This window comes from Epinephelus fuscoguttatus, linkage group LG6, assembly GCF_011397635.1.
Source record: "Epinephelus fuscoguttatus linkage group LG6, E.fuscoguttatus.final_Chr_v1".
Classification (NCBI taxonomy): Eukaryota; Metazoa; Chordata; class Actinopteri; order Perciformes; family Serranidae; genus Epinephelus; species Epinephelus fuscoguttatus.
In genome coordinates, this window is record NC_064757.1 from 16,098,172 (window position 1) to 16,122,138 (window position 23,967).

Genomic DNA, 23,967 nt, shown 5'->3' on the forward strand with positions numbered 1-23,967 from the left:
AAATGTTTTCAGTCTACAACAAAAGTAAACGAATTGGACTCACTGTTCCAATACTTTTGCAGGGCACTGTATTTTCAGGTGCTATAACCCTCCAGTAGCAGTGTGTGTACTTGAGAGGGCTGTCAGAAGGATAGATTCATTTGAAAATTAATGTATCATCATTCTTGCCTACTCTCACTAATGAAGACACCCTCTGTATGTAGTCTTTGACCAGGAAAGAGACACAATGGTACCCCCACTGTTTGTTGGTCCTGTGTGTGTGTTTGAAGGAGGAGGTCCTGAACTCCTCAAGGCTTCTCAGCAAAGCTCTTCCTGCCCTTTGGACCCGCGGCTGATGGTCGGTCCTCGTCAGAGCAATGATAAATGAAGTGGTGTGATTTGACTCAAGATACATGTAGACACTCACTTAACACGGTTTTAACCGGAGTCTTCAGCCATGGTAAGTTATGGTTTACTAATACTTTTATTTAACGTTACTGAAGCGCCCAGCTTGTTTGTAGCGGGTAATTAGTTAGTCGTGACGGACATAAACATTGACAGTTTTTATTGAACGCTAACTTCACTTACCAACGGTCGTTAGCAATTAGCTAATGTTAGCAAAGTCGATGTGATTTACGTGTTAGCTAAAATAAACTTTTAGCCTAACGTTAGCTAAATGTCATGTTAGTTAAACCAGTGTACTCGACTTTGTATTTAAATTTCGCCTCCAGCAAAACGTGTATATATATATGTAGTTTAAATAAATAACTAATATTTATAAAGCACAGTGTTTACTGACTGACTTTACCTTACTTTAATCAAGTTAGCCAACAGTAACTTATTTAACTTACTTAGCTAATAACGTTACAAGCTGTATTTACGCTTTGTGAAGGTTATACTTAAACTTCACAGCATTTCAGAGGAAAAATGTTTTAGATATTAAACTCTTCTTTTTTATCATGGCAGATACTGTCAGAAGATGATAATCTCATTAGATATATTGTATGGCATCTAAATTAGGTTAATTATCAACAAAAGCATTACAGATGTGAAGCTGAAGAGCCAAGAGAAGTTATGTTTCTTGTGAAATTCAAGATAGAAACTGACATATGATGTCATAAACATGAAAATATTTTGTCTAACTGTTAAGGATGTCTCATGTTGGTCCATTTCCCTTTATTATGGAATTATATTAACACTCACTTTCTTCTACATTGCCATACATCTGCATTAGTAACTATCATATGAATGTAAAGTAGTAGTATGGAGTGCTTTATGTTTGTTAGTCATGTGACAATTCTTAAAATGCTGCAGCACATGGTAAACTAGTGAGGTTTATTGTCCATGAAAAATACATTTATTGTAAAAACACTGAGTTACATCGGCTACACCGAAGAAATCTGTTTAGTGTTTACACAATCCCACCCAGGGAGGCAGCACAACAGCTCCCAACCATGTGTACTAATCTCAGGAAAGGGATGTGTGTATGTTTCCTACCAACAATTTCCTACTCAGCTAGGCCATTGTTAAATATGTAGGGGAAGCAGACCACAGGGGCAAGACAGACCTCGACAACCAGGCAAAGCATGAAGAAAAGGCTGCTGCAAAATTGAATGAGAGGATGGCGGTACAACAACTTACATCCCGTCAGTGTTTTTTAGAGTGCCGTTGAGGTTTCTATGACAGGGAAGGACCTACAGTTAGTTCCCACGTAGGCTGCTGCCGGCACTGCAGTGAGCTTCACTGAGAAGGTCACTGATTGCATTTTCTCAGGAATAGTGTGTTTTTTGGCTGGGGGATGAGTTTGACAATTTAGTGTAGAATGGATTGCTTAGCTGCGTCAGGGTCTGTGTAATGGAAGTAAATATTTTCTCTTCCTATTCCAGTCACGAAGGTCTTGGATTGAGGAAAACCTCTTCAAGAGAGAGTGTGTGAAGTTTATCCCCTCATCTCGGGACCTACATAGGTAAACTGGCATCTGATTGCAGCGATGAGCTTCCAAAGAACTGTTTAAAGTACACATTTTTATGATTCCTAGAAGAAATACACAATAACGGCGTAGTTAGTGCATAGTATGATAATATCAGCAGTGGCTAGAAACATGTTTCTGAGAGCAAAAATATTTGGCACTCAGCCCTTACTTCCAGGAATAGAGACCATGTGATTATTTGATAATGTGTTATTTCCTGTTTCTTACAGATGTATTCCTGTGTGTCAAGTATGCCAAAACTTGATCAGGTATATTTTATGAATTGTGTGTTTATACCATCCTCAGAGTCACCACATGTACATTCCCCTCCCACACCCACCCCCCTATTCCAATGAAGAGTTGTTTCATCATCGTGTGGATTAATGTGTCATGTTTTCCCACACCCTTAATTTCATCATTTCCCCTTCTTGCCTTCTTTTTGTTTGTCTTTCGTCTTGCTATTGCCAGTGACATGTTTTTAGAAATGAACTAACTCTACAATGTGTCACACACTGGCTTGGGGAAAGTAATAATGCCAAGGTCATTCTATACAGAGAAAACAGACAGGGTATGGAAGATGGTGGTGTCAACAGTGAAGGAGATTTATGAATGAATGACAGCTGTGTGTGTGAATTTTGTGGGATGTAAAATGATAAACACCACCACCAATCATAGCGATGTAGACCCAAGGACAAAGGGAGGTGAAGAGGAAGGGAGGGAGACAGAAAAGGGGGAAGAGTAGCAGCAGCCTGGCTTCAATAGGCCAGGTGGAGGCCTGTCAGGTGCCTGTTAATTTCACCCAACAACTCTGCCTTTATTTAGGAGTGCTTTCCAAACAAATACCTGCTTATTTTAGTGCAAATAGGGTAATGAAATGTAAGTGAATAATGTTTCTCTGTAGGCACACACATAAAAGTTAGTCTGAATTTCTGCCACCTCCTTACACATGCTATGGTCAGTTATGTAATCTTTCATTGATTAGATGCTGCTGTGGCCGCCTGATGATGGAGCACTCTTGGCAAGAGTCCCCTTCCCCCATGTCCCTCTATCCTGGTCCTGGACAGGACCTGGAAGAGGACTGGTCCATAGAGCTCCACACCAAAGCCAGTCCCACCAATGCCTATGGGATTGTAGACTTTGAAGACACTGCCACACGTGTCTGTCGGGCCAAGGTCTGTGAGTCTACTAACTGTACGTTATATGTGTTTCTACGGCAAACAAATTTTGATAACTAAAAATATTTCAGCAAGAGATGACTCCAAAAATTAAGGTAAATGCTGGTCCTGGAGTGAATAAGACAGGATTTGGCTTTTGATTGTGGTATAAACAAGCTTTGACTTATGATCTAAGATGGTATCTGCTTCACATAACAGTCACACTGGCATTGCCTGAGAAAAGCTCAAAAAGACTCTCACTCCCTAAAAGTTCCTTGTGTTTCCTGTGCAGTATGTCCGTTTGGCTGTGGACTCAAAGCCAGACGTGCTGCTTCAACTGATGCTAAGGGAGTGGCAGATGGAGAAACCGAAGCTGCTACTGACTGTCCAGGGGGGCTCAGAAAACTTTACCCTGCCCGTTAAAGTCAAGCAGGCCTTCAGCAAAGGGCTAATAACTGCCGCTCTAAGCACAGAGGCATGGATCCTCACTGATGGCATTAATACAGGTAGGTGTTATAAATTTATATAAGATCTGCATGTGTGGGTCAGTACCCCTAATTAGTCTTGAACAACACTGGATCTTGGGCTGTTGTCTGATATGAACCAACATTATCACCATGGCTGTTCGATGGCACAATGGGACTCATGTTGTATTTTATTACCCATACTATCTAGGTATTTGAAGATTCCAATACATAATGTGTCAAATGCGGTATGCCAATACATACCAGGGTGTACTACTGCATCTTGTTGCATTTTGCAGTATGCAAGCCAGTATGCTTTTCTGGTTGACAGACGCTGCATGAATAACCATAAAGATAACCAATAACAACAAAAGGACATAACTCATTCATTCATTCATTCATTCATCTTCTAACCGCTTCATCCTCTTGAGGGTCGCGGGGGGGCTGGAGCCTATCCCAGCTGACATCGGGCGAGAGGCAGGGTACACCCTGGACAGGTCGCCAGACTATCGCAGGGCTGACACATAGAGACAGACAACCATTCACGCTCACATTCACACCTACGGACAATTTAGAGTTAAAATGCAAATGCATGGGTAATTTTACTGCTGTTATTAGAATACTGCGTGTTAGAATCTACAGTGCATGCAGTTATAACTTAAAAGTTTAAAATATGGATATATATGAGCAAGAGGGTCAAAGTTCAAGGTGCAATGTTATGACCAAGTAATAAATGCCAATTGTATGCATTCTCCATGCAACAGTACTTACTTTGGAAGGGCAGCTGGATTACATACTGAAAGTAGAAAGAACAAGTATGCTGTTGGGAACATAGCTGGGTTTAATCAGAGCTGGTCCTGATTTTAAACTGTACCAGGAGGCCTGTATGATGTTCAGTAACCAGAAGGTTTGATTTTGAATTGTATGTAAATTTCTGTGTGCCATACTGTTGCAAAAATACTTAAAATAATAATACTTGATCATGTTCTTGGGTTGTGTAAACTCATGTAGGTCTGTTCATTTGTAAGGACTTCAGTTCATTAATTCTCAGCATCCCAGGGTCTAATCTGTGGGGCACAGTTGCATGCTATGTCTATTTGTTTGCACTTGCACAGAGAAGAATTTAATTGTTACACAGCATAATGGCTTGTTTGATGCCTTTCTTAAGTGAGCTGATTCTTTATTTATACTGTTAAATTCTATATTTGCTGTGCATTCAGCTGCTCTTTACATACTCTTTACATACTTACATACATAGGTGTGTCTAAGTACGTGGGCGAGGCAGTGAAAACATTCGGGGGACATAATCTGAGGAAGAGAAACACAGTCGGCATCACACCATGGGGAGTCATTGACAACAACACGGACCTTGTAGGCAGAGATGTGAGTATGAAAATCTAATGTATTGTTGAATGAGATTAAATCAATTTGACACTAAATATTTCCAACATATACTAGTGTGATGTTTTAACATGATTGAGCTGTGGTTGGCTCTTAATGTGACTTTCACTCAACATGGTTCAGGTGTTCAGGCCCTACCAGCCACTGGGGAACCCTTTGAGCAAGAGGGCCTGTCTGAATGGTTTCCACTCCCATTTTCTGTTGGTGGATGATGGAACACTGGGAAAACATGGCTGCCAGCAAGGCCTCAGGAGGAAGCTGGAGAAACACATCCAGCTACAGAAGATACACCCTCGTGAGTCTATGTGTAAATGTGTGTGTGTGTTTGTGCAATCCATCTAGGAGGTAAGAAAAGCACAGCGGTTTGATTTGACTGATGTTATATAACATTCCTCCCCCTGCTATGTAGGACTCAACCAAGGAGTGCCGGTGGTGTGTGTGGTGTTGGAAGGAGGCCCTGCCATTGTGTCCACTGTGTTGGACTATGTTAGCAGTGTGCCTCCTGTGCCCGTTTTTGTGTTCGAAGGATCAGGCAGGGCTGCTGACCTGCTCGCCTTCTTACACAAGCAGACCGCTATTGACAGGTATGCATGTGAACTTCACTGAAGCTACAGTAAAAGGTGTAAAGGATCTAACTAATTGTGTGAAATGTTTAGTTTGGTAGTGTTGTTATTAGGGGTGGGAATCTCAAGGCATCTCATGATAAAATTTGACTTCAATTCAGAGTGCTACGTCGCCATTGTAAAACAATTGATACACCTTGATGCATCACAACTGTTGATTTCTAAACGTTTTTTCCAACATGCTTCTTTTAATACATAGTGCATGCACAAGTGCATTTGCAATGATCCATAATTAAATGAAAAGTTGAATTTACTTCCATTATCTTTTATTAATACAATAGTAGTAACAAAAAAAGAACAGAAACACAATGCACGTGTAAGTCCATTATTTTTCACCATCTGATTGGTTTAGTGGTTGGGAATATACAGTTTAGTCTTACAAAGGTGTTGGATAATTGTAATGTTGAGATTTTGCATTGAGACATAATCTTTAAAGGGAGAATCACAATGCGTCTAAGAATGAATTTTTCCCCCACTTCTATGTTATACTGTACATAGCAAGTGTTTTACTGAGGAGACTTATAACTTACACCTTCACTGCTCTATTAAGGCAGTTGGATGCTGACATCAAAGAGGACTTCCTTGTCAGGATCGGAGAGGTGTTTGGAGTAGAGATAGCAGAAGCCTCGCAGCTCTACAGTCTCCTCCTGCAGTGCATGGATCACAGACAGTCTGTGAGTGAAACGCCATTCGGGAATGTGTATGTTGCTATTCAACCCATGGACTACTCACACTGAGTCTGTGTCTTTGAACAACAGATAACCATCTTTGACTCAGAGGCAGAGGACCAAACGGCACCTGATGCAGCCATTTTGACAACCAGTCTCAAGGGTGCGTATATTTCTCCTCTTTCTTGTGACAGTAGATGTTTTGACATGTCAAAGCAGGAAAACCACAGGTATAATTGCTAACATTAACAATTGCTGCATTATTTGTAGTTCCAAGCTTGTTATTGTGCTAGCTGACTCACTGGTAAGACTTATCAGTGCACATGAATTGAACAATTCAAACTGATGTTTGACCTGGGCTTTCCCTGCTATGAAAGGTCAGAATGTCAGCCGTGATAATGTTGTGCTGTTGCTTAGAAAGGCAGTGATTTAAGTTCTGTTGCATGTTTTTTGTTCTGTATGATGAACAGGCACCAAGGCCAGTCCTGCAGAGCAGCTGAGTGTGGCCCTAGCCTGGGACAGGCCTGACATTGCACAGAAAGTCATGGTGTACGGACAGCATTGGCAGGTGAGGCTGACTTAGAGCCTGTTTATACCTGGTATTAACATGCGTTTCAGTGATCCGACACAAGTGGACAGCCAAGAAACATCACACATGTGTATCATGCCTTTGTCCAACTTATTGTACACTGGGCAAGTTATGGGGAGTTAGCACACAGTCACCAAAACATCCACCATGTCCTGCATTGATGATGTAGTCCTTGTCGGGGACACATCAGTTGGCATTTGTGTTTACACTACAAAAGCCATGTGGTCACATATGTCCCAGATCACCTCAGCAAGTGGTTAGAGTGATCGCATCACAATCTGTATTGGTTGTCTTAACACTTGTATTTAGCGCTGTCCATTTGTTATCGGATCATTTAAGATGAATGTTAATGCCAGGTCTAATTAGTGAATCACTGCTGTAAGCTGTAGCCTAGTTATATGCCAATATTGTTATTATATATGTTATTATTATATGCTATTATGCACACAAGAAATATTCTAAAATACCTTCATAGTTTTCTTATAAGTATGATAATTGTATGTTGTACTTAGGTGGGTTCCTTGGAGCAGGCCATGCTGGATGCTCTGGTGATGGACCGGGTCAGTTTTGTCAAACTGCTGATTGACAACGGCATGACGATGAGCCGCTTCCTGACTGTGGATCGCCTTGAGGAGCTCTATAACATGGTTATTATAATATATTTAAGTATCTTGTTTGTTTACATGTTTGTGACTGTCCCTCGCAATTCCTTATTTACACATCACATTGACGATGAATAAAATACAACATTAATAAAAAAAATGAATAAAAAGGTTATAATATATACATATTTTTAGTAAATACTTTCACCCCACAGTACTTTTGTTTGTCTTGCTGCACTGTTTACTCCTTTGTCTCCCCACGGCTCACATTTTGCCGTACAAACAGTTCAGTTCTTTTGTTTACGACTCTTGAAGCACAAACTCCAAAACTGTGGCTTTGATTGAAATCACAGTAATGCACTGTAAGTGTTTTGCACCAATAATCTCTGCGCTTCCTGGTCAATTGCATTCACAGTATTTTCCCAGTTGTTGTTTTAGGATGCTTTTGAGATCACAAGACTCTTTGTCATCAATGCACTCACACTTGGCTTTCTCCACATTGTCTTTATCTTTTGTGTATTAAAGGCTGTTTATTTATTTATAACTCTGGGATAGTAAGTACCCTAAGAAACGAGCTAAGGATCCCAGGGCTGCTGCTGTGTATGCAATGTGCAACTGTGTTGAAAAGTAACCAGTAGATCTTTTTTTGTTCCGATCTGGTATTTTCTGTTTACTTGTCTATTTTCTGTGAATAATAATACAAGTTTCTCTCCACAGCCTCAGGGGCAGACGGACCGTTTCCTACGCCACCTCGTTGAAGATGCGAAACAGGTGAGTGGTAAGAATGAAAATGCTGATATTACACTACAGACAACACTGCTACCTCCATAATTTACTGTAGTAGCCATATCTAAAGGTATATAGTATGTGTATTTTCTACTTCTGCGTGTGTGTGTGCGCGTGTGAGTAGACTTCTCTTCCCATAGGTCACCGTCTCTCTCTCATTGACGTGGGCCTGGTGATAGAGTACCTCATAGGGGGAGCGTATCGCAGCACCTACACACGGAAACACTTCAAAGCTGCCTACAACAACCGCCTGCAGGACAAAGTGAGCATCATTAGTACTCTCTTTTTTTCCACCGTGTTTTGATAAATGTCCTAGAAAAAAAACATTTTGACTTGGTACTTTCTTGTGTTATTAATTGTGACAATGCTCGACCTCTCTCCCACTCCTTGCACTCTTGTCGTTGTGTGTGTGTATAGGAGGGTAGACGGGACAGATCCACCTCCATGTCTAAACAGAGACTAGGATTGATACCAAACTCTTCGAGGGCCAGGAGTCTCCAGGACCTGCCTTTCTTTAGAACTGCTCAGCCCTACAAACCCAAGGTTGGTGGGGATTTTGTTTTTAGTATGGGATGCACACTGAAACAACAAGAAGCCACCTTGAGTCATTTAAACCCACACCTCAGAATTGAAACTATTGAAATTCATACATTATGTGTTTTTTGAGAAATTCTCTGGTCATGCATAGCTCAACCATCATAAAACCATGCTGTAATTTCTAATCGGCACTGTTAGATGTTAAGGGCAACCTTAACATCTTTAAAATAACCTTGTATGTGTATTTATTTTTATGTTATTGTGTTATTATAAGTGTTCAGTATCTTGCTCAAGGCTTCGACATGCAGACAGAAGGAGCCGGGGATCGAACTGCCATTCTTCCAATTGGTGGATGACCCGCTCTACCTCTGAGCCACAGCCGCCCCATTATTTCTCCCCTTTTGCACTTTTTCTTTTCCTTGTGGCATCTCTCCTTCTTTATCTCCATTTCATAGTCAATTATTTTGTCCATACTTCTAACTTTCCCATCCAGGAGCAAAATGTTATTCCCTCAAGCAGTCGAGAGATCACATTGAGCCCTGGCCTGGGTGACACTCCTTTGCTGGTTCCCTTCAACTTCAACGACCTGTTTGTGTGGGCCGTGCTTCACCAGCGTCAGCAGATGGCACTTTTTCTGTGGCAGCACGGTGAGGAAGCGCTGGCACGTGCTACAGTGGCCTGTAAGCTTTACCGTTCCATGGCCTTTGAGGCACGACAAAGCAATTGGGACGACGACATTGCAGAGCGATTCAAGACATATTCACTGTGAGTGTATATGTCAGTGTGTGTGATGTCAGTAGTCACCCTATGGGGACAGCAGCAACCGAATAAATGTTTGTAGTAGAATGGTTAAAGACCCGGTCATAATTTTAGAACATTTGAATTATGGTCTGAGAGGGAGAAATATAGATGTAGATGCATGGCTGATACCATGTCTCTCCTTTCTCTCTGTCGTAGTGAGTTTGGTCAGTTGGCGGTGGACGTGTTAGACTGTGCATTTCGTCAGAACGAGCAGATGGCCATGAAGCTCTTGACTTCAGAGATGGAGGCATGGAGCCACTTCACCTGTCTGCAGATGGCTGTCTCCTCATGTCACAGACCGTTTGTCTCACACTCCTGCACTCAGACCCTCCTCACAGATCTGTGGACTGGTCCTCTCAACATGAGAAAAAACTCCTTTGTGAAGGTAAACACTGTAAACATTGTGAGAGTTTTCAGATAAACCAGAGAAAATTCATTTAATGCTCAAATTCATTTCAACTGTTAGTCTTTCATTGTAAGCATCATAACAAGGATTTTTTTGTCTTAGTCGATGATGTATTTATTTTGCTTTAAAAAGAGAAAAACACAAAAAAATAATACAGAAACATAATGAACATACATCTCAGAGGGTCCAGCACTCTCAGTGTCCCTTTCATATTATGATAAGTGATTTGAATTGATTTAATGTTATTTTAAAAACTAATGCTTCACTAAGCTCATGTTTGAAGGTATGGCCTCCTGATGTTTCCGGATAGTTGTTACAAGCTTACATAATACACTTGCTATCTCTCTCTTTCAGATAATTTTGAGCCTCCTTCTGCCCCCTGCGATCTTGCTTCTGGAGTTTAAGAGCAAAGCTGAAATGTGCCATGTACCACAGTCCCACGAGGCAGCGCTGTTTGGACTTGAGTCTGTGAAGTCAGCACCAGTCCACGAGGGAACTGATCACACCGTAAAGTGCTAGTAGTGCACTTATCCAGCCTTAGTGTTGTGCTTTTTTGTCTTGTAATTTATTCTCCTCTCCTATCCTACTCTACTCTACTCTTACAGGGCAGTCAGGATCCAGAGCAAGGCCCGTCGTTCAGTGATAAATGTTTGGGTCCAGTGTCAGAAACTGTAACCTCTATCACTGTGCAGTGTCTGTCCTGGATCACACGACTCTATGAATTCTACACAGCTCCTGTTGTCAAGTTCTGGTTTCACACAGTAGGTTGTGTTCATGTTGTTATATTGCAAAAATGTGTTAAATGGAAAATATTTCTCTCTCTGAAAACACATTACTGTGATGGGCTGAGAGTACCTCCTTGTATTTGATGTGGAGTCTGTGTTATTGTTTGTCTGTGTCACTTTCTGAATTTGTTTTTCTTGTCTCTGTTTTGACTTCAGATGTCCTACTTGGCCTTTGTGATGTTATTCTCCTATGTTGTCCTGGTGAAGATGGGGGATTATCCCAGTGTTCAGGAGTGGCTGGTCATAGCCTACATCTTGTCCACCGCAGTGGAGAAAACCAGAGAGGTAAGTCCAGTCAGTTTTATTTATATATCCCAATATCACAAATCATTTGTAAGTGTTTGTGTGCATTTGTTATCATTTTTCTACATAAGGCATTACTAAAAGTGTCATTGAAGATACAGTAAAAGGAAACAAAGACAAACCAAATATATACTCCTCTTACATAGGTACTGATGTCTGAGCCGAGGAAGCTGAGCCAGAAGCTTAAGATTTGGTTCTCAGAGTACTGGAACATATCAGATTTCATTGCCATCCTACTCTTCATGGCTGGTCTGGTACTGCGTTGGCAAGCTGAACCCTACCGGACGGCAGGACGCATCAGTTACTGCCTGGACACCATCTTCTGGTTCGTTAGGGTGATGGATCTGCTGGCTGTCAATCAGTATGCTGGCCCTTACCTCACCATGATCACTAAGATGGTGGGTAGAGACTGTGCACTACATATTGGTGAGGAAAAAAGTGGAGATGTGTGTTTTTTTCTTCTTCTTCTTCTTTTAGTTACCCCTCTCTCCTCTCTCTGTGCGTTTCTTTAGACCAGTAACATGTTCTTCATCGTGGTAATGATGGCAGTAGTGCTGCTGAGCTTCGGGGTATCCAGGAAGGCCATCCTGTCGCCAGATGAGGAGCCGTCCTGGAGCCTAGCTCGAGACATAGTCTTCCAGCCATACTGGATGATCTACGGAGAGGTCTATGCAACGGAGATAGGTTGTAGGTGTCTCAGTAAATAGAAAACACTAGATATTTATTTATTAACCAGTGTTGATTTAAAGAAGACAAGTTTAACCTTGATGACTTTGCTGTTGCCTTGAGTTTTTAGTGGAGTTGGCTTGATTCACATTTGTATTCCAATGTGTGTTATTAATTGCAGGCTAAAGATGAGTGGGGTAATTATCCTTGTTGTTTCAGGACTCTGATAACTCTACCAAATCATACTCTTGATGATGACTAACTTTTTACAATATGTAAAATGCCCCTAACAATTTACAGTGTATTCCCACTGTTGAAGGGATTGTTTGGACTTTTTGAAGTGGGGTTGTTATGAGTTAGTTATCAAAAATCAGTGTATTACGTACGGCTGATGGTGGTTCGCATCCCCATAATTTGGAGAAGCAGGCAGGAGTGCCCCCAAGAAAGCAAAGCCATGTACTGCTGTGGACAAGGGCAGCAGCAAAACATATTTTAGCTACCAAAAAAATAAATATCAGTTTAAGTGTACGCTATATAATTTTTTTTTTACTGCTTTACCTTGCCATCTGACAGCCTTTTCCGACGGGGAACTAAACCTGTTAGCTATATCCTCTTCAAAGCCACTAGACTTCATTAACAAAAAACAGTAATTTCACCTTGCAGAACACAGGAGCTGCTGTTTTACCACTGCCTAGAGAGGTTATTTTATTTGTGTGACTGTGTGATTTTCGTGAATCTGAACTAATACTTAAGTCAAACAGTAACACAAACAAACTAACTGATCAAGGCAGTGGTAGACCAGCAGCTCCCATGTTCTGTGACGTAAAATTACAATTTTTGGTAAAGGAGACTGGTGGCTTTGAGGAGTGCATAGTGAACAGCTTCAGTTCCCTGATGGAAAGGGCTATCTGAAGGCAAGGTAAAGCGGTGAAAATATTCTAAATATAGTGTAAACTTTAACTGATATTCATTTATTTAGGTAGCTAAAATATTTTGCTGCCCCTGACCACCGCAGTACATTGCTTAGCTTCCATGGCAGTCTTCTTGCTTGCTTCTCCAAACTGTGGGTGTGCCAACCACCATCTGCTGACTGTAATACACTTATCATGGATAAATACCCCATGAAATTCCACTTCAAATATCCTAACTATTCCTTAAATGAAGGTATTGCTTATCACCGGTGTAAAGTCTGTGTGTGTGTTTGTGTGTGTTAACAGCATGTCAGGACAGCAATCCATGTCCTCCTGCTTCCTTTCTCACGGCATTCCTCCAGGCTGTCTATATGTTCTTCCAGTATATCATCATGGTCAACATACTCATTGCATTTTTTAAGTAAGAGTGTTTATAAATAAAAATCCAATTTTACACTGCAGGACCCCCATTAAAATAAAGAATATGTTTATTTCAAAGAATGTTGTCTTTTTAATAACAGCAACATCTACTTTGACATGGCATCGACATCCAACAAGCTGTGGAAGTACAACCGTTACCGCTACATAATGACCTATCAGGAGAGGCCGTGGCTGCCTCCACCGCTTATCCTCCTTAGTCACGTGGCCTTAGGTTTGAAAGCCATCTACAGGAGATTAAGTGGAGATGCTGAGCGGGAGGAGAGATGCTCTGGGCTTAGTGAGTACCGCACTGTGTAAAACTAATTTAGAAGTTATCTAAACATATCTTATGAGTCACCTCTCAGCACGTGTCTGTATCTATTAAATCACCTCTCCTGTCTTACCTGTCTTTACCAGAGCTCTACCTGGGCCATGAAGATCTGAAGAAGCTCCATGAGTTTGAGGGGAAATGTGTAGAGGGCTACTTTCATGAGAAGAGTGAAGATGTCCACAGCAGGCATATTAACAGGATCAGAGCCACAGCTGACAGGTTGGATTGATATTCTAATTGATTTGTTTAAAACAGGAGATTAGGATGTGGACATTTCAGAGTAAATGCTTGTGTAAGCAGTTGGCTCAGATAGAAACATGAAATACTTGGAGCTGTATATAATGAAGCTGAGAAGAATGTCTTAAAAACCAATGATATATGTGCTCTGTTGGCCCTGCAGAAGTTGGTTTTGGCGTAGTGCAGTGAAGTGGTTATAGTTTCTACAGTACATAGAAGCTCAAACACTGGTGCCCAATGCCAAAACCAATACATTTTTCCACTATATCATCTACAATGGTGCCTTCTGTCATCATATTTCTCCTCATTATCACTGTATTTTGATAATGAGGGTTATAGATAATGAGGTATTTAACTCTTTTCCCCATAATGACGACATATGACGCCCCCTCTTAAATCCTTAATGACGAGTTTTGACGCCCCTGGCGTATCCATAAAGACGACATATGACGCCCATTTCAACAGGTTCTGTGTTTGGCTTTCAAATGGTGATGACTTACTGGTAAATGAATGAAACACATCGAAATCCTCATAAATAGATAGTTTAGAACCTCAGGTTTCTAAAGATATATGACGTGTATGTTTCATGTTGGTTGATGGAGTGTAACATTCATTTATAAACACCTGGCGAGATTTGATTTTTTTATTCAAATAGGTAGCCTTAGAATGTTCTATAAGGGTGGTTGATATAGCAGTCCTGAGATAACAACTGATTCTCAGTAAACTCATACCTCATCAAAAAGGCCTTTTTTTCTGACTCAGATACATGACAGACAAGTGGAGTGCATAGGAAGTCATTTATGTTTGAATTTATTAAGAACAATCGTATTACTTTGCAAATGTGTTTTCTAAGATTTTTCTTTTGGTAAGTAGATAAAAATTTGATTACTATTGTCACACAACCCAGTGAGTATGTATTCCTGTCCCACTAACACAGGTTTCACTCCTCTGTGTATATCTGACAACCCAAACTCGTATTTTACATGTGAGATACAGTATTGCTAAGAATGTCGTCATTGTGTAAAGTCATCTGTTAGTGGCTTTAAAAAGTTAGTCACATTGTGACATTGGTACGAGCATGAACATCAACATGTTAACATCATTATTAAAAGGTGAAAAACATGTTTAGCAAGCAAAATTTACTAATATAGCACCTTTCACAGACACTAGTCACAAAGTGCTTCACATTTTAAAAAATAAAATCAAATGAATTAAACAAGGATAAGACAGCAGGTAAAATATACAAGGGGAACATACATAAGACACAAGTTAAAACATGAAATACCACATGCTACCTAAAAGCCTGTCTGAATACATGGATTTGTACCTGTTTAATAAAGGAGTCTGAAGAGTTCAAAGACCTCAAGTTTATGAGTGACTATTCCAAAGCTCAGGGGCTGCCATTTGGGAGGCATGATCTCCCTGAGTCTTAAAACGTGTCCAAGATACCTTTAGAAAACTCTGGGTAAAGAACCCAGAGAAGTGTAGTGTGTGGCTGCAGAAGATCCATGATGTACCATGGAGGCTGGCCATGTAGGGCTCTGTAAGTGAGCACCATCATTTTGAAATGAATTCTAAAATGAATAGAAAGCCAATGTAGAGGTTAAAATAGGTGTAATATGTGACCATCTGTTGGACCATGTTTACAGTATAGGAGCAGCATTTTGGAAGATTTGTAAACTCTGTAAGGAAGATTTATTAAGGCAAGTAAAAAGAATGATGAAGCAGTGTGAATGTCTGTTTTTTATTTGTCTCATTAGAGCTGAGGAGATGTGCGTGATGATGGGTGAGGTCTCAGATAAAGTCAACTTCATTCAGGACAGCCTGTCTGAGCTGGACTGTCAGCTGGGTCAGCTCCAGGACCTTTCGGCACAGGCAGTGGACACCCTCACTCTGCTCTCTGCTACTGACAGCCTACACCAGAAGGAGGCACGCCTGGCTCAATGTCGACCCATAACAGCGTCCCGGCACATACTCCCTCACAGCTGGACCCTCATGCACAGAGGTGGAGCAGACTGGGATGTACTTAATATGAGACGAGCCATTGCCAAGCCGTGTAGAAGTACCCCGCCTTCTTTACTGAAGGGCCATGCTCTGGTGGCGAGTAGACTGACATCACAGGAGTGCCATGTTGGAGCCAGGGGGAGCAGAGGAGGAAGACAAGGACACACTGAGAAGGGAGAGGAAGGAGTGAAGGAGGTACACACTGTTGTCATTTCATATTAATAGCTGTCGTAGGAAGTCAAAGAACATGAGTATTTAATACCTAGCATTGTCTTTTCAGCTTTATATCAGTAAAACTACCACAATTAATGACTTCTCTAGTTACAATTATTTTGTTTAAAATATTTTTTTCCTCCTAGGATTCACAGTTTGGTACTCCTGACCATCCCAGTGAGAATTGCCAGGGAGTCTCCAGACCTGCTTCTCATGCTTCTTTCTCTCTGTCACACGGAGCCGGAGTTCATCTCAGTGGTTTCAGGGATCAGACAACCTGTGAGTCCTGTGGACCGTCCCGCTGCGCGTCTCCTCTTTCTCCCAGAGGCCTGGAGTCACCGCATCATAAACTCTGGACATGTGACCCATACCTGTATCCCAATCAGGAGGAAACTTCCATGGAAGAGGAGGAAGAGGAAGAAGAAGATGAAGAAGAGGAGAAAAGGACACATGAGGAGCTCTCTAATATAGAAGTGTCCAGAGCTTCTAGCACCGCTGTCCTGCTGTCTGACCCTCGAGACATCTCTGAGGGTTTGGTAAATCCTGCCTTTTCTCAGGATGATAGCCGACTAAGTTCTCGGCCCAAACCTTCCAGCCAATGGGGAAGACCAGTGAAATCCCCCAGGTGGGCTCGTCTGTCCAGAGACCGCCCCTACGGCTACTGCAGGTCTCTGTCATCCAGTGTGGAGAATATGGCTTTCTCAGGGGCACCTCTCAGTCCAATGAGGGGATCATTTCCATCTCTTAACGAACCAATGAACAAAGAGAGTTTGTCAGATGGGAGGAGTTTCAGGGAAGCCACATCACTGCAATGCAGCAGGAGCAGAGGTAACGTAGTAATGCAGGTGTCAACATCAGTTATTACAAGTGTGAGCTCATAAATCAGTCTTTATCAAATATTTGCAAAAGTAGTCGAACTGACCACTCACAAAGATACACATTATTTAGATGTACAGCATATTTTCTTCATATCAGTTCCTGCATATAACAGAAAAAAATATACTGAAAATCTGGGTGTACATTATGTCTACTTTTGTGTACTGAATTTGCTTTTGAGTTATCATGCAGCTGCATTTTCTAACAGATCATGTATGTTTTTGTTTGTGCAGAGTGGTCCAAGTCCTCTGACTTCACTCAAGTACCAGACAGCAGAGGCAAAAACCAGAACAGGAAGACAGTGAAGATACAAGAGAGCAGTCCAGATACTGTAAGATGTTCACAGCATATTTGCTAAGATTTACTTCATTTGTGACAATTGAAATTTCTCCATGATTGCTCACTAACACACTGAATATTACATGGATCATAAAACATTGCTAATTTCTTTGTTGTTCTGTTTCATTAATTCTTGTGGGAAATAGGTAACCATGCAGTCCCATATGTCTGATGCCAGCTGGAGAAGGTGCCGGAGATTGAGAGGAGAACCTACATGTTTGTCGGCTTCAACCAGCCTCAGTCAGCTCAGTAAGGACTCACCATCCTCTTTACATCAAGCAGATATTAGTAATTAGTCATACTATAAGCATACGTCATCCCATGGAACCTGAATGCACAGTGGTGCAAGACGGAGAGTGACAAGATGGAGAATGAAAGAATGATAAAGAGCCTGTTGGTTCATTAAAGCAAGGCCTCTCTGAATTCATCACTTGCGAATAAATAAACACAAAAGAAACAATGACCTAATAAAATGTGCGATTTATAAGTTACTTGCAGTCAAAGATTTGTTTTAAAGTTTTGAATATTAATGATATCAATATTGTTTCAGATTTTGAACCAATGGATTTGTTGCAGAAGCAGGTGTTTTCCCATCAGGTAAAACTGTGTGGAATTGTGGTAACTGACTGTAGTAACTGTGGAAACAGAACTATTAAGAAAATACATGATATATTAAGTGTGTAATACGTCAGTGGTCTGACTATCTTTGCATCTGCCTTCAGGATGTGTGGAGCTCCACTAATTCAACATGGAACAGCTGGGCCAGATCCATGAGCCGCAGGTCTTCGTAAGTCTGCTTTTCTTTTGGCCTGCCATAATATCATAGACAGTGTAAAAATAACTGATGTAGCTACTGTGATGTCACCCATTTATTTGTGGACTGCCGTTCGAGTTTGCCATTGCTATCTTGATTTTTTGGGGCCAGAAATCGTCATATTTGGCAGGGAGGATGGAGTTGTGGAGGAGCGAGAGGTGGATCTGACTCTTACTGGTGACGCCTCACAGACAGCCTGTCACTCATGTGGCCCTGCCCTTAATTATGTGTAACTTTAAGCCTTAACAAAATGTAAACGATGAGTTATGTAAAAATTAACCCCTGTGCAGTTGCTGGGGGGGAATGTTGCAAGAATTTTGAGGATTGACTCACTTCTTGAGCCAGCCTCAAGTGGCCGTTGGAGAAACTGCAGTTTTGGGCGCTTCTGTGTTGGCTTCATTATTCAGCAGAGGTTGCTGCTAGCATTACATCCATGAATTTCAAACACTTGAGGATTGTTATGATTGCACACTACATATTTCTCTTTTTGTCCCTGTTGCAGTTTACAGAGTGGGATTGCCCCTGAAGGTATTTCTGAACTTTTTTTTATGAAATATGTTTGTATAGTTAATTTATTAATTATTGTGAGATACACTGTTTCTGTACTTTAATTTCCCATGGTCTTGTTTTCTGCAGCAAAGAGCTCCTCATTCCAGTCCACTGACAATTTGTATCCTCACTATTCAGGTAATAAAGGCAGAAAATTATGTTTGATTAATTGTGGCTATCAACATTTTTAGGTACACCAGATCCCAAAAGCTTTTTCTACTGTAATTGTGCATCTGTTTTTCTGGGATTGCATGAGTAATTATGTCTGTATTTTAGCTCATGTGAAGTTTTGACTGTGTTCTGTTTGTGTGTTAACAGCTATGGAGAGAAACAATCTGATGAGACTGGCTCACACCATTCCCTTCACTCCTGTTTCCCTTCTGGGTAACTTTTTTGTTTGTTTCTTGTTTTTTACTAGTTTTACGTAGCAAAATATGTGTCTTAAATTCCATCTCTTTCCAAGCACCTAATTTACTGTTTCCTGGTATGTTCTCTGCAGGAGGTGAAGAGGTGAGCATCTACTCTCTGGAGGAAGTGCCCTCTGATGCTGACCCTGAATCCAGCACAGTCTCCTCCTGGTCATCACGTGGCCTCTCTGCCATGCTGCAGCCCCTCTCCAGTGAAGAGGGCTCGCTGGATGGAGGTCTCCGGCAGGGCTGCAGGGTGCTGTGCACCTGGGCAGAACGGGACGTGCTCAGACCTGGTCTGGTATACGTAGTGAAAGCCTTCAAGCAGGAGGTGGTTCGGGCCTGGCAGAGGTACTTCCCTGGTAGCACGGCACTACAGCTTTGTTTAAGAGTAAGTGTACCTGAAAAGTGAAGTATGCATAGGCAGGGAAGCACTGAGTAGTTGTTGAGGACTTTCTAGAAGCTGATAGCATTAACAATTTGCAAAATTGCTCCTATTTGCCACATGTTCACAGTTTTAAACCTCCTGGACCTTTATCTTCCTACAGATTTAAAAGGTAACTTTGGTAGTTTTCATCTTGGACCCTATTTTTCTAGGGTTTAGTGTCTAAATGAAATGAAACAATTAGGAACAATGTTTTTTTGACATGCGTTCAGTATTGAATGAGAACACTGCAGCCGGCAGTGATCAAACAGGCTGCAATGAAACCACTTGAGACATATTTGCACTGTCAATTTACATACACAAAAATGCTTGTTTTTGCCACTGGAAAGATCAGATTGTTATTTCAAGTGTCTGACAACATTATGGAAATGACCCATAAAGAGGCCTACTTTTTAAAAAAAAAAAAAAAAAAAAAGAATAAGATCCCTTTTGTTTTACCAGAAACAGCCTCAAAATCTCCATCACTAAACCCACTAGACTCTATTTAAATAAACAATAATTTTGGCATGTATGGAGCCAGCATATTTTCACATCTAACTTGGTAAATTAAGGGTTTATTTTAACCAAACCAGAGTTGTTTTACAATGATAAAATGACTGTTTATTTAAACACAGTCTGGTGGCTTCGGTGATAGTGATTTGGGGCAGTTTGGGGATACACTAAAAAGATATTACTCTCTAACAAAGAGGTCTGTCTCTGTGGTCATACTTTCCTTAATGTTGTCAGACACTTAAAATACCAATCTGAGCCTGTCAGTGGCAAAAACAAGCATTTTTAGGAGATGTAAATTAACAGTGCGAACATGCCCCCAAATGGTTACATTGCAGCCTATTGTCACCACTGCTGTCTGCAGTGATCTTGCTCAGACTAGATGTGTAATGATGATACAGTGATCAGCGTTCCAGTATTATCGATGCAAAGTGAAAACTTCGACACGTATCATCATCATTAAGATACAACTTTATTGTCAAATTCCCATTGCCTGTCTGTGTAGCCATTTCCGTCCAAGCACACATCTCTTCCTAAATATTCAAACAGAGCCAGCGGCCAAGTGCCAGGCAGATAATCGTAAGCACCAAGGTTGACAGTGAGGATATTTACTGATATGGTTCTGTATCGATCAAAGTCACCTGAATTGAATCAAATCAAATTGTATTGCAGCAGACTTTTTGATATCAGCAAATATTGTATCGCTGTCCAAAGAATTGGTCTAATATTATTTTGTGATTAAAAGTTGTGAATTACACCCCTGATCAATACTGGACCAAAAAAAAAAGTTGTTCCCATTAGCCACTTAAACACAGAAACATGGGAAATTAGGGTCCAGGATGAAAAATACCAACCTTACCCTTTAACTTTATCATCAACCTCTGTTTGACTTCCCTAAAGGAGATCCAGCAGCAGCGAGCAGCTCAGAAGATGATGCAAGTCTTCAATGAAGTCAAACCTGATGATATGCACCAATCACCAAGGTGTGTGTTCTCTCCTGTATATGCGTCTGTGTGTGTGTGTGTGTGTCTGTGCATGTACTAATTGTCTTTTCTCCCCACTAGGTTTCTAGATGTAGCGCTGGTCCTCTGGCATTCGAATGGCCAGTGGCTGACTATTGAGAGGAACATGTCCGGCGACTTTAGGAAGTACAACAATAACACAGGAGAAGAGATCACCCCCTGCTGTTCACTGGAAGAAATGCTGCTGGCGTTTTCTCACTGGACTTATGAGTACTCCTGCAGAGAGCTTCTGGTACTCGATATTCAAGGTAGGTTTCTTTACTGTGTGTGTGTGTGTGTGTGTGTGTGTGTGTGTGTGTGTGTGTGTGTGTGTGTGCAGCATACCTGTGTATGGACACACATAAGTTGTTGAGTTGTTTGTCTTACTTATGTGTACTTTTCTTAACAGGAGTAGGAGAGGAGCTGACCGATCCAACAGTCATCATGACAGACGATCAAAGGTACAGTCACCAACAACATATCAAGGTTATTAATGGCAAACATCTCCCCCTTCTGATGTTAGAACAAGGGATCTCAAATATGTATTGTGAGAAAGATAAAACTTTTATTTTTCTGTTGCAGTGGTAGCAGGGGTGAGATGCTTTTTGGTCCAGATAACCTTGGTGATGCAGCCATCAGCGGTTTCCTGCAGAAACACTCTTGCCGTGCCTGCTGCCGCAAACTGGGCCTGGCAGGTCAGAAATGTTTGGTATTGCTGTGTGTTTGTGTGTGTGAGAGAGAAAGGGAGAGTGCATGTAAACAGTGTTAAAATACTTGAAAAATACATTTCTTTATCCTATACCATTATGTGTTTTTTCACTCCTTAGTGTATACAAAGGATTTTTTGTCATTGTGTTTGTTTTTTTCTTGTGCACGTGTATATAAGCATGTATTCGTATGTCACCTCTGTGTCGTCACTCAGGAGGCCAACGTTGGCTCTGAGATAAATCCCCAACAACTTCAAATGAAGACAGCACACACCAACAGCCAGCTAATTAAGCCGCGAGTGTTCGTTTATTTCTATAACAACAGTAGTGTTTGAGGCATGGGGGTGGGCCCTGCTTTGTGCGTTGTGCTCCACGGCCTTTGATTACGTATTAATCATGTCTTTGTGCTGGCGATGTGCTGCTGAGACATTAGCTTTGATTAGCTATTAATTAACGTCTCTGGGTAGGCACGATACCGGCATCTAGAGGATAACTGCTCGGGAAGAAACTGTGCTCAAAAACAAACAAGCCCAGCAAACAAACACACAAACACAAACATTCAGACACAGTTGTTTTGATATTTCAAAGGTGCGTTGTGTTTCCTCTTCCTCTTCTTGTGTCCTCTCCAAGATTTCTCCAACAAATCAAACCAAATTATTCATGCCGGATGCGTGGACTTCCTCCCAGGCCTGTCAGTATTCTCTTTCTTGTGATAATGACTGCGTTATTGGAGCGACATGTCGCTAACTGATGTTTCTGTTGTTCAGATTTGAGGAAGTGTTCGGACAGCTGCGAGAACAGCAGCGAAGCAGAATCTACACCGGGGAAAGAAGATCAAGAGGACGATGAAACCGGGTTGTAACCTCTGACCCAGGAAGTATAGAAAGGGAGACACATGCACTTTTACCAGCACACATTCTGAGACATGTCTGCCTGAGTACACACTCAGACATATGTTTTTACAAAATGCTGTCTTGGTGCTCTGCCTGATTCATTTTTCAGAGGAAACTGTGACTGGACACTAGAGATTTAATTACTGTAATTTGTACAAAGGATGCCAATATGTTCTTTCAATATAAGTAAATAGTGTCAGGAGGAAGGTAGGGAGGGTTGCAGATTATTCTTGTTAAAAAAGGGATTATAATTAAGCTGTATCTCATGTATCATTATCGGAAATGCAGTAACAACATACTGCTTTTTCATGACTTAACAAAAGTCTAAATCACTATTTATGTTGTTCTTTTCTATGAATATTTTGACACAGAGACATGACAATTGTTATTACAATTACCATTAAAAGTTAGGAATTAATTTATAGAGAATACATTTATTTAATGTTTGGCTAAAATAAAAAAACATTCCAACTAAGTGCATGAGTGAGACAGAAAAACGAGGCAGAAATGCACCCATAAAATTTCTTTTATTTTTTTTTTCTTCCCACAACAAAATGTCTACAAAAGCGATAAAATATAGAATTTAACAAAAATCACTTCAGACCTTCACATTGTATATACATCTCAAAGGAGGACTCAGTAAGGGCCCTGCATAGCTCTGAACTTCAACCCATGCTTATCCATCAAATGTGGGTGTTTGCGGCTCTCCTTAATGCAAATGCACACATACATACACACACATACACACACAGACACACACTTTCATCTTCATGTGAAAATTAAAAAAAAAACTACAGTAGAGCTGATGGATTTGTAGTAGAGTCTCAGTTCAGAGTCCAGCAGAGTCCTCTCTCACCAAATGAAAAAAAGCATAAAATGTAAAAACTGTTTGCCAGTGTAATCAAATACACATTTTCCTTGGAGTTCCCCTTTTTTGATTGGTTTCTCAAGTAAACTCACACAGTAAAGCATCTACGCCCCACTCTGCCAATCCTTCCGCTCCTCACTAGCTATGGCACTTTGAAAACAAAAAAAAAAGTCTCATTTTATTGTATTTTTTTTGTTTTGTGTTGTTAGTCCTGTGTAAAAGGTTCTGTAGCCCAAGCACCTTTCAGGTTTCGGTTACAGATGCTACATTTTGTTTTATTTGCTCTTGCTGGGACGCACAGACATTCTAAACAATAAATTAACAATTTTCAACACTACTCCAATTGCACGCTTGTGTAATGCATCAAGAAACTTTACAAAGCATTGGTAGAGCAAACATCTCATTCTCTCTGTCTCTCTCTCTCATACACACACGCACACACACACTCACATAGGTTTTCTCAGGGAAAGGGAGGAGGAGGTTTGGGGTGGAGTGTATTTGACTAAGTGTAGGAAATGCATTTCAAACCAAGTGTATTAAAAACGTCTGCGCAATTTCTCCGAGCCGTCACGAAGAATGACGACTAGTTTTATTGTGCGCTCTGCAATGTCATTCTGTGTTGATGGAGTGGTAAAGGCGCGTGATGCGTTCAGCCCTTCACACTGAACAGGCTACTCCATAACATTCAGAAGAGATTACCCCCCCCCCCCCCCCCCAACAGCACAGTTCC

The 23,967-nt window shown here is 41.1% G+C and overlaps 1 protein-coding gene across 4 annotated transcripts; it reads left to right on the forward strand.

Annotated features, from left to right (window-relative positions):
* Positions 1-227: 227 nt before the first annotated feature.
* trpm6 (transient receptor potential cation channel, subfamily M, member 6) lies at positions 228-23,925 on the forward strand. 4 transcript variants are annotated; one of them, XM_049577977.1, is made up of 41 exons: positions 233-439; positions 1,866-1,945; positions 2,179-2,217; positions 2,931-3,120; positions 3,395-3,608; positions 4,825-4,949; positions 5,091-5,262; positions 5,377-5,551; positions 6,141-6,264; positions 6,349-6,421; positions 6,729-6,826; positions 7,360-7,494; positions 8,167-8,220; positions 8,360-8,497; positions 8,653-8,778; positions 9,266-9,537; positions 9,730-9,958; positions 10,334-10,486; positions 10,585-10,740; positions 10,921-11,049; positions 11,214-11,465; positions 11,580-11,751; positions 12,951-13,065; positions 13,166-13,362; positions 13,482-13,614; positions 15,393-15,831; positions 15,996-16,677; positions 16,959-17,056; positions 17,211-17,313; positions 17,615-17,661; positions 17,787-17,851; positions 18,381-18,406; positions 18,515-18,565; positions 18,746-18,811; positions 18,927-19,225; positions 20,669-20,751; positions 20,833-21,038; positions 21,179-21,230; positions 21,352-21,464; positions 22,107-22,167; positions 22,244-23,925. In XM_049577977.1, the coding sequence occupies exons 1-41, from the start codon at positions 437-439 to the stop codon at positions 22,323-22,325; spliced, it is 6,027 nt and encodes a 2,008-aa protein (XP_049433934.1). In that variant the 5' UTR covers positions 233-436; the 3' UTR covers positions 22,326-23,925. The 4 variants fall into 4 exon arrangements, 3 of the variants coding, with proteins under 3 accessions (XP_049433934.1, XP_049433933.1, XP_049433935.1); XM_049577976.1 differs by having other exon boundaries at positions 234-439; positions 11,580-11,754; XM_049577978.1 differs by lacking the exon at positions 22,107-22,167 and having other exon boundaries at positions 235-439; positions 11,580-11,754.
* The last annotated feature ends 42 nt before the right edge of the window (positions 23,926-23,967 follow it).

Coding starts and splice junctions, on each gene's coding strand:
- trpm6 (XM_049577976.1), top strand. Junction 8,779..9,265: donor CTCAGCCCTACAAACCCAAG/GTTGGTGGGGAT, acceptor TTTCCCATCCAG/GAGCAAAATGTTATTCCCTC. Junction 18,812..18,926: donor CACTCCTGTTTCCCTTCTGG/GTAACTTTTTTG, acceptor TGTTCTCTGCAG/GAGGTGAAGAGGTGAGCATC.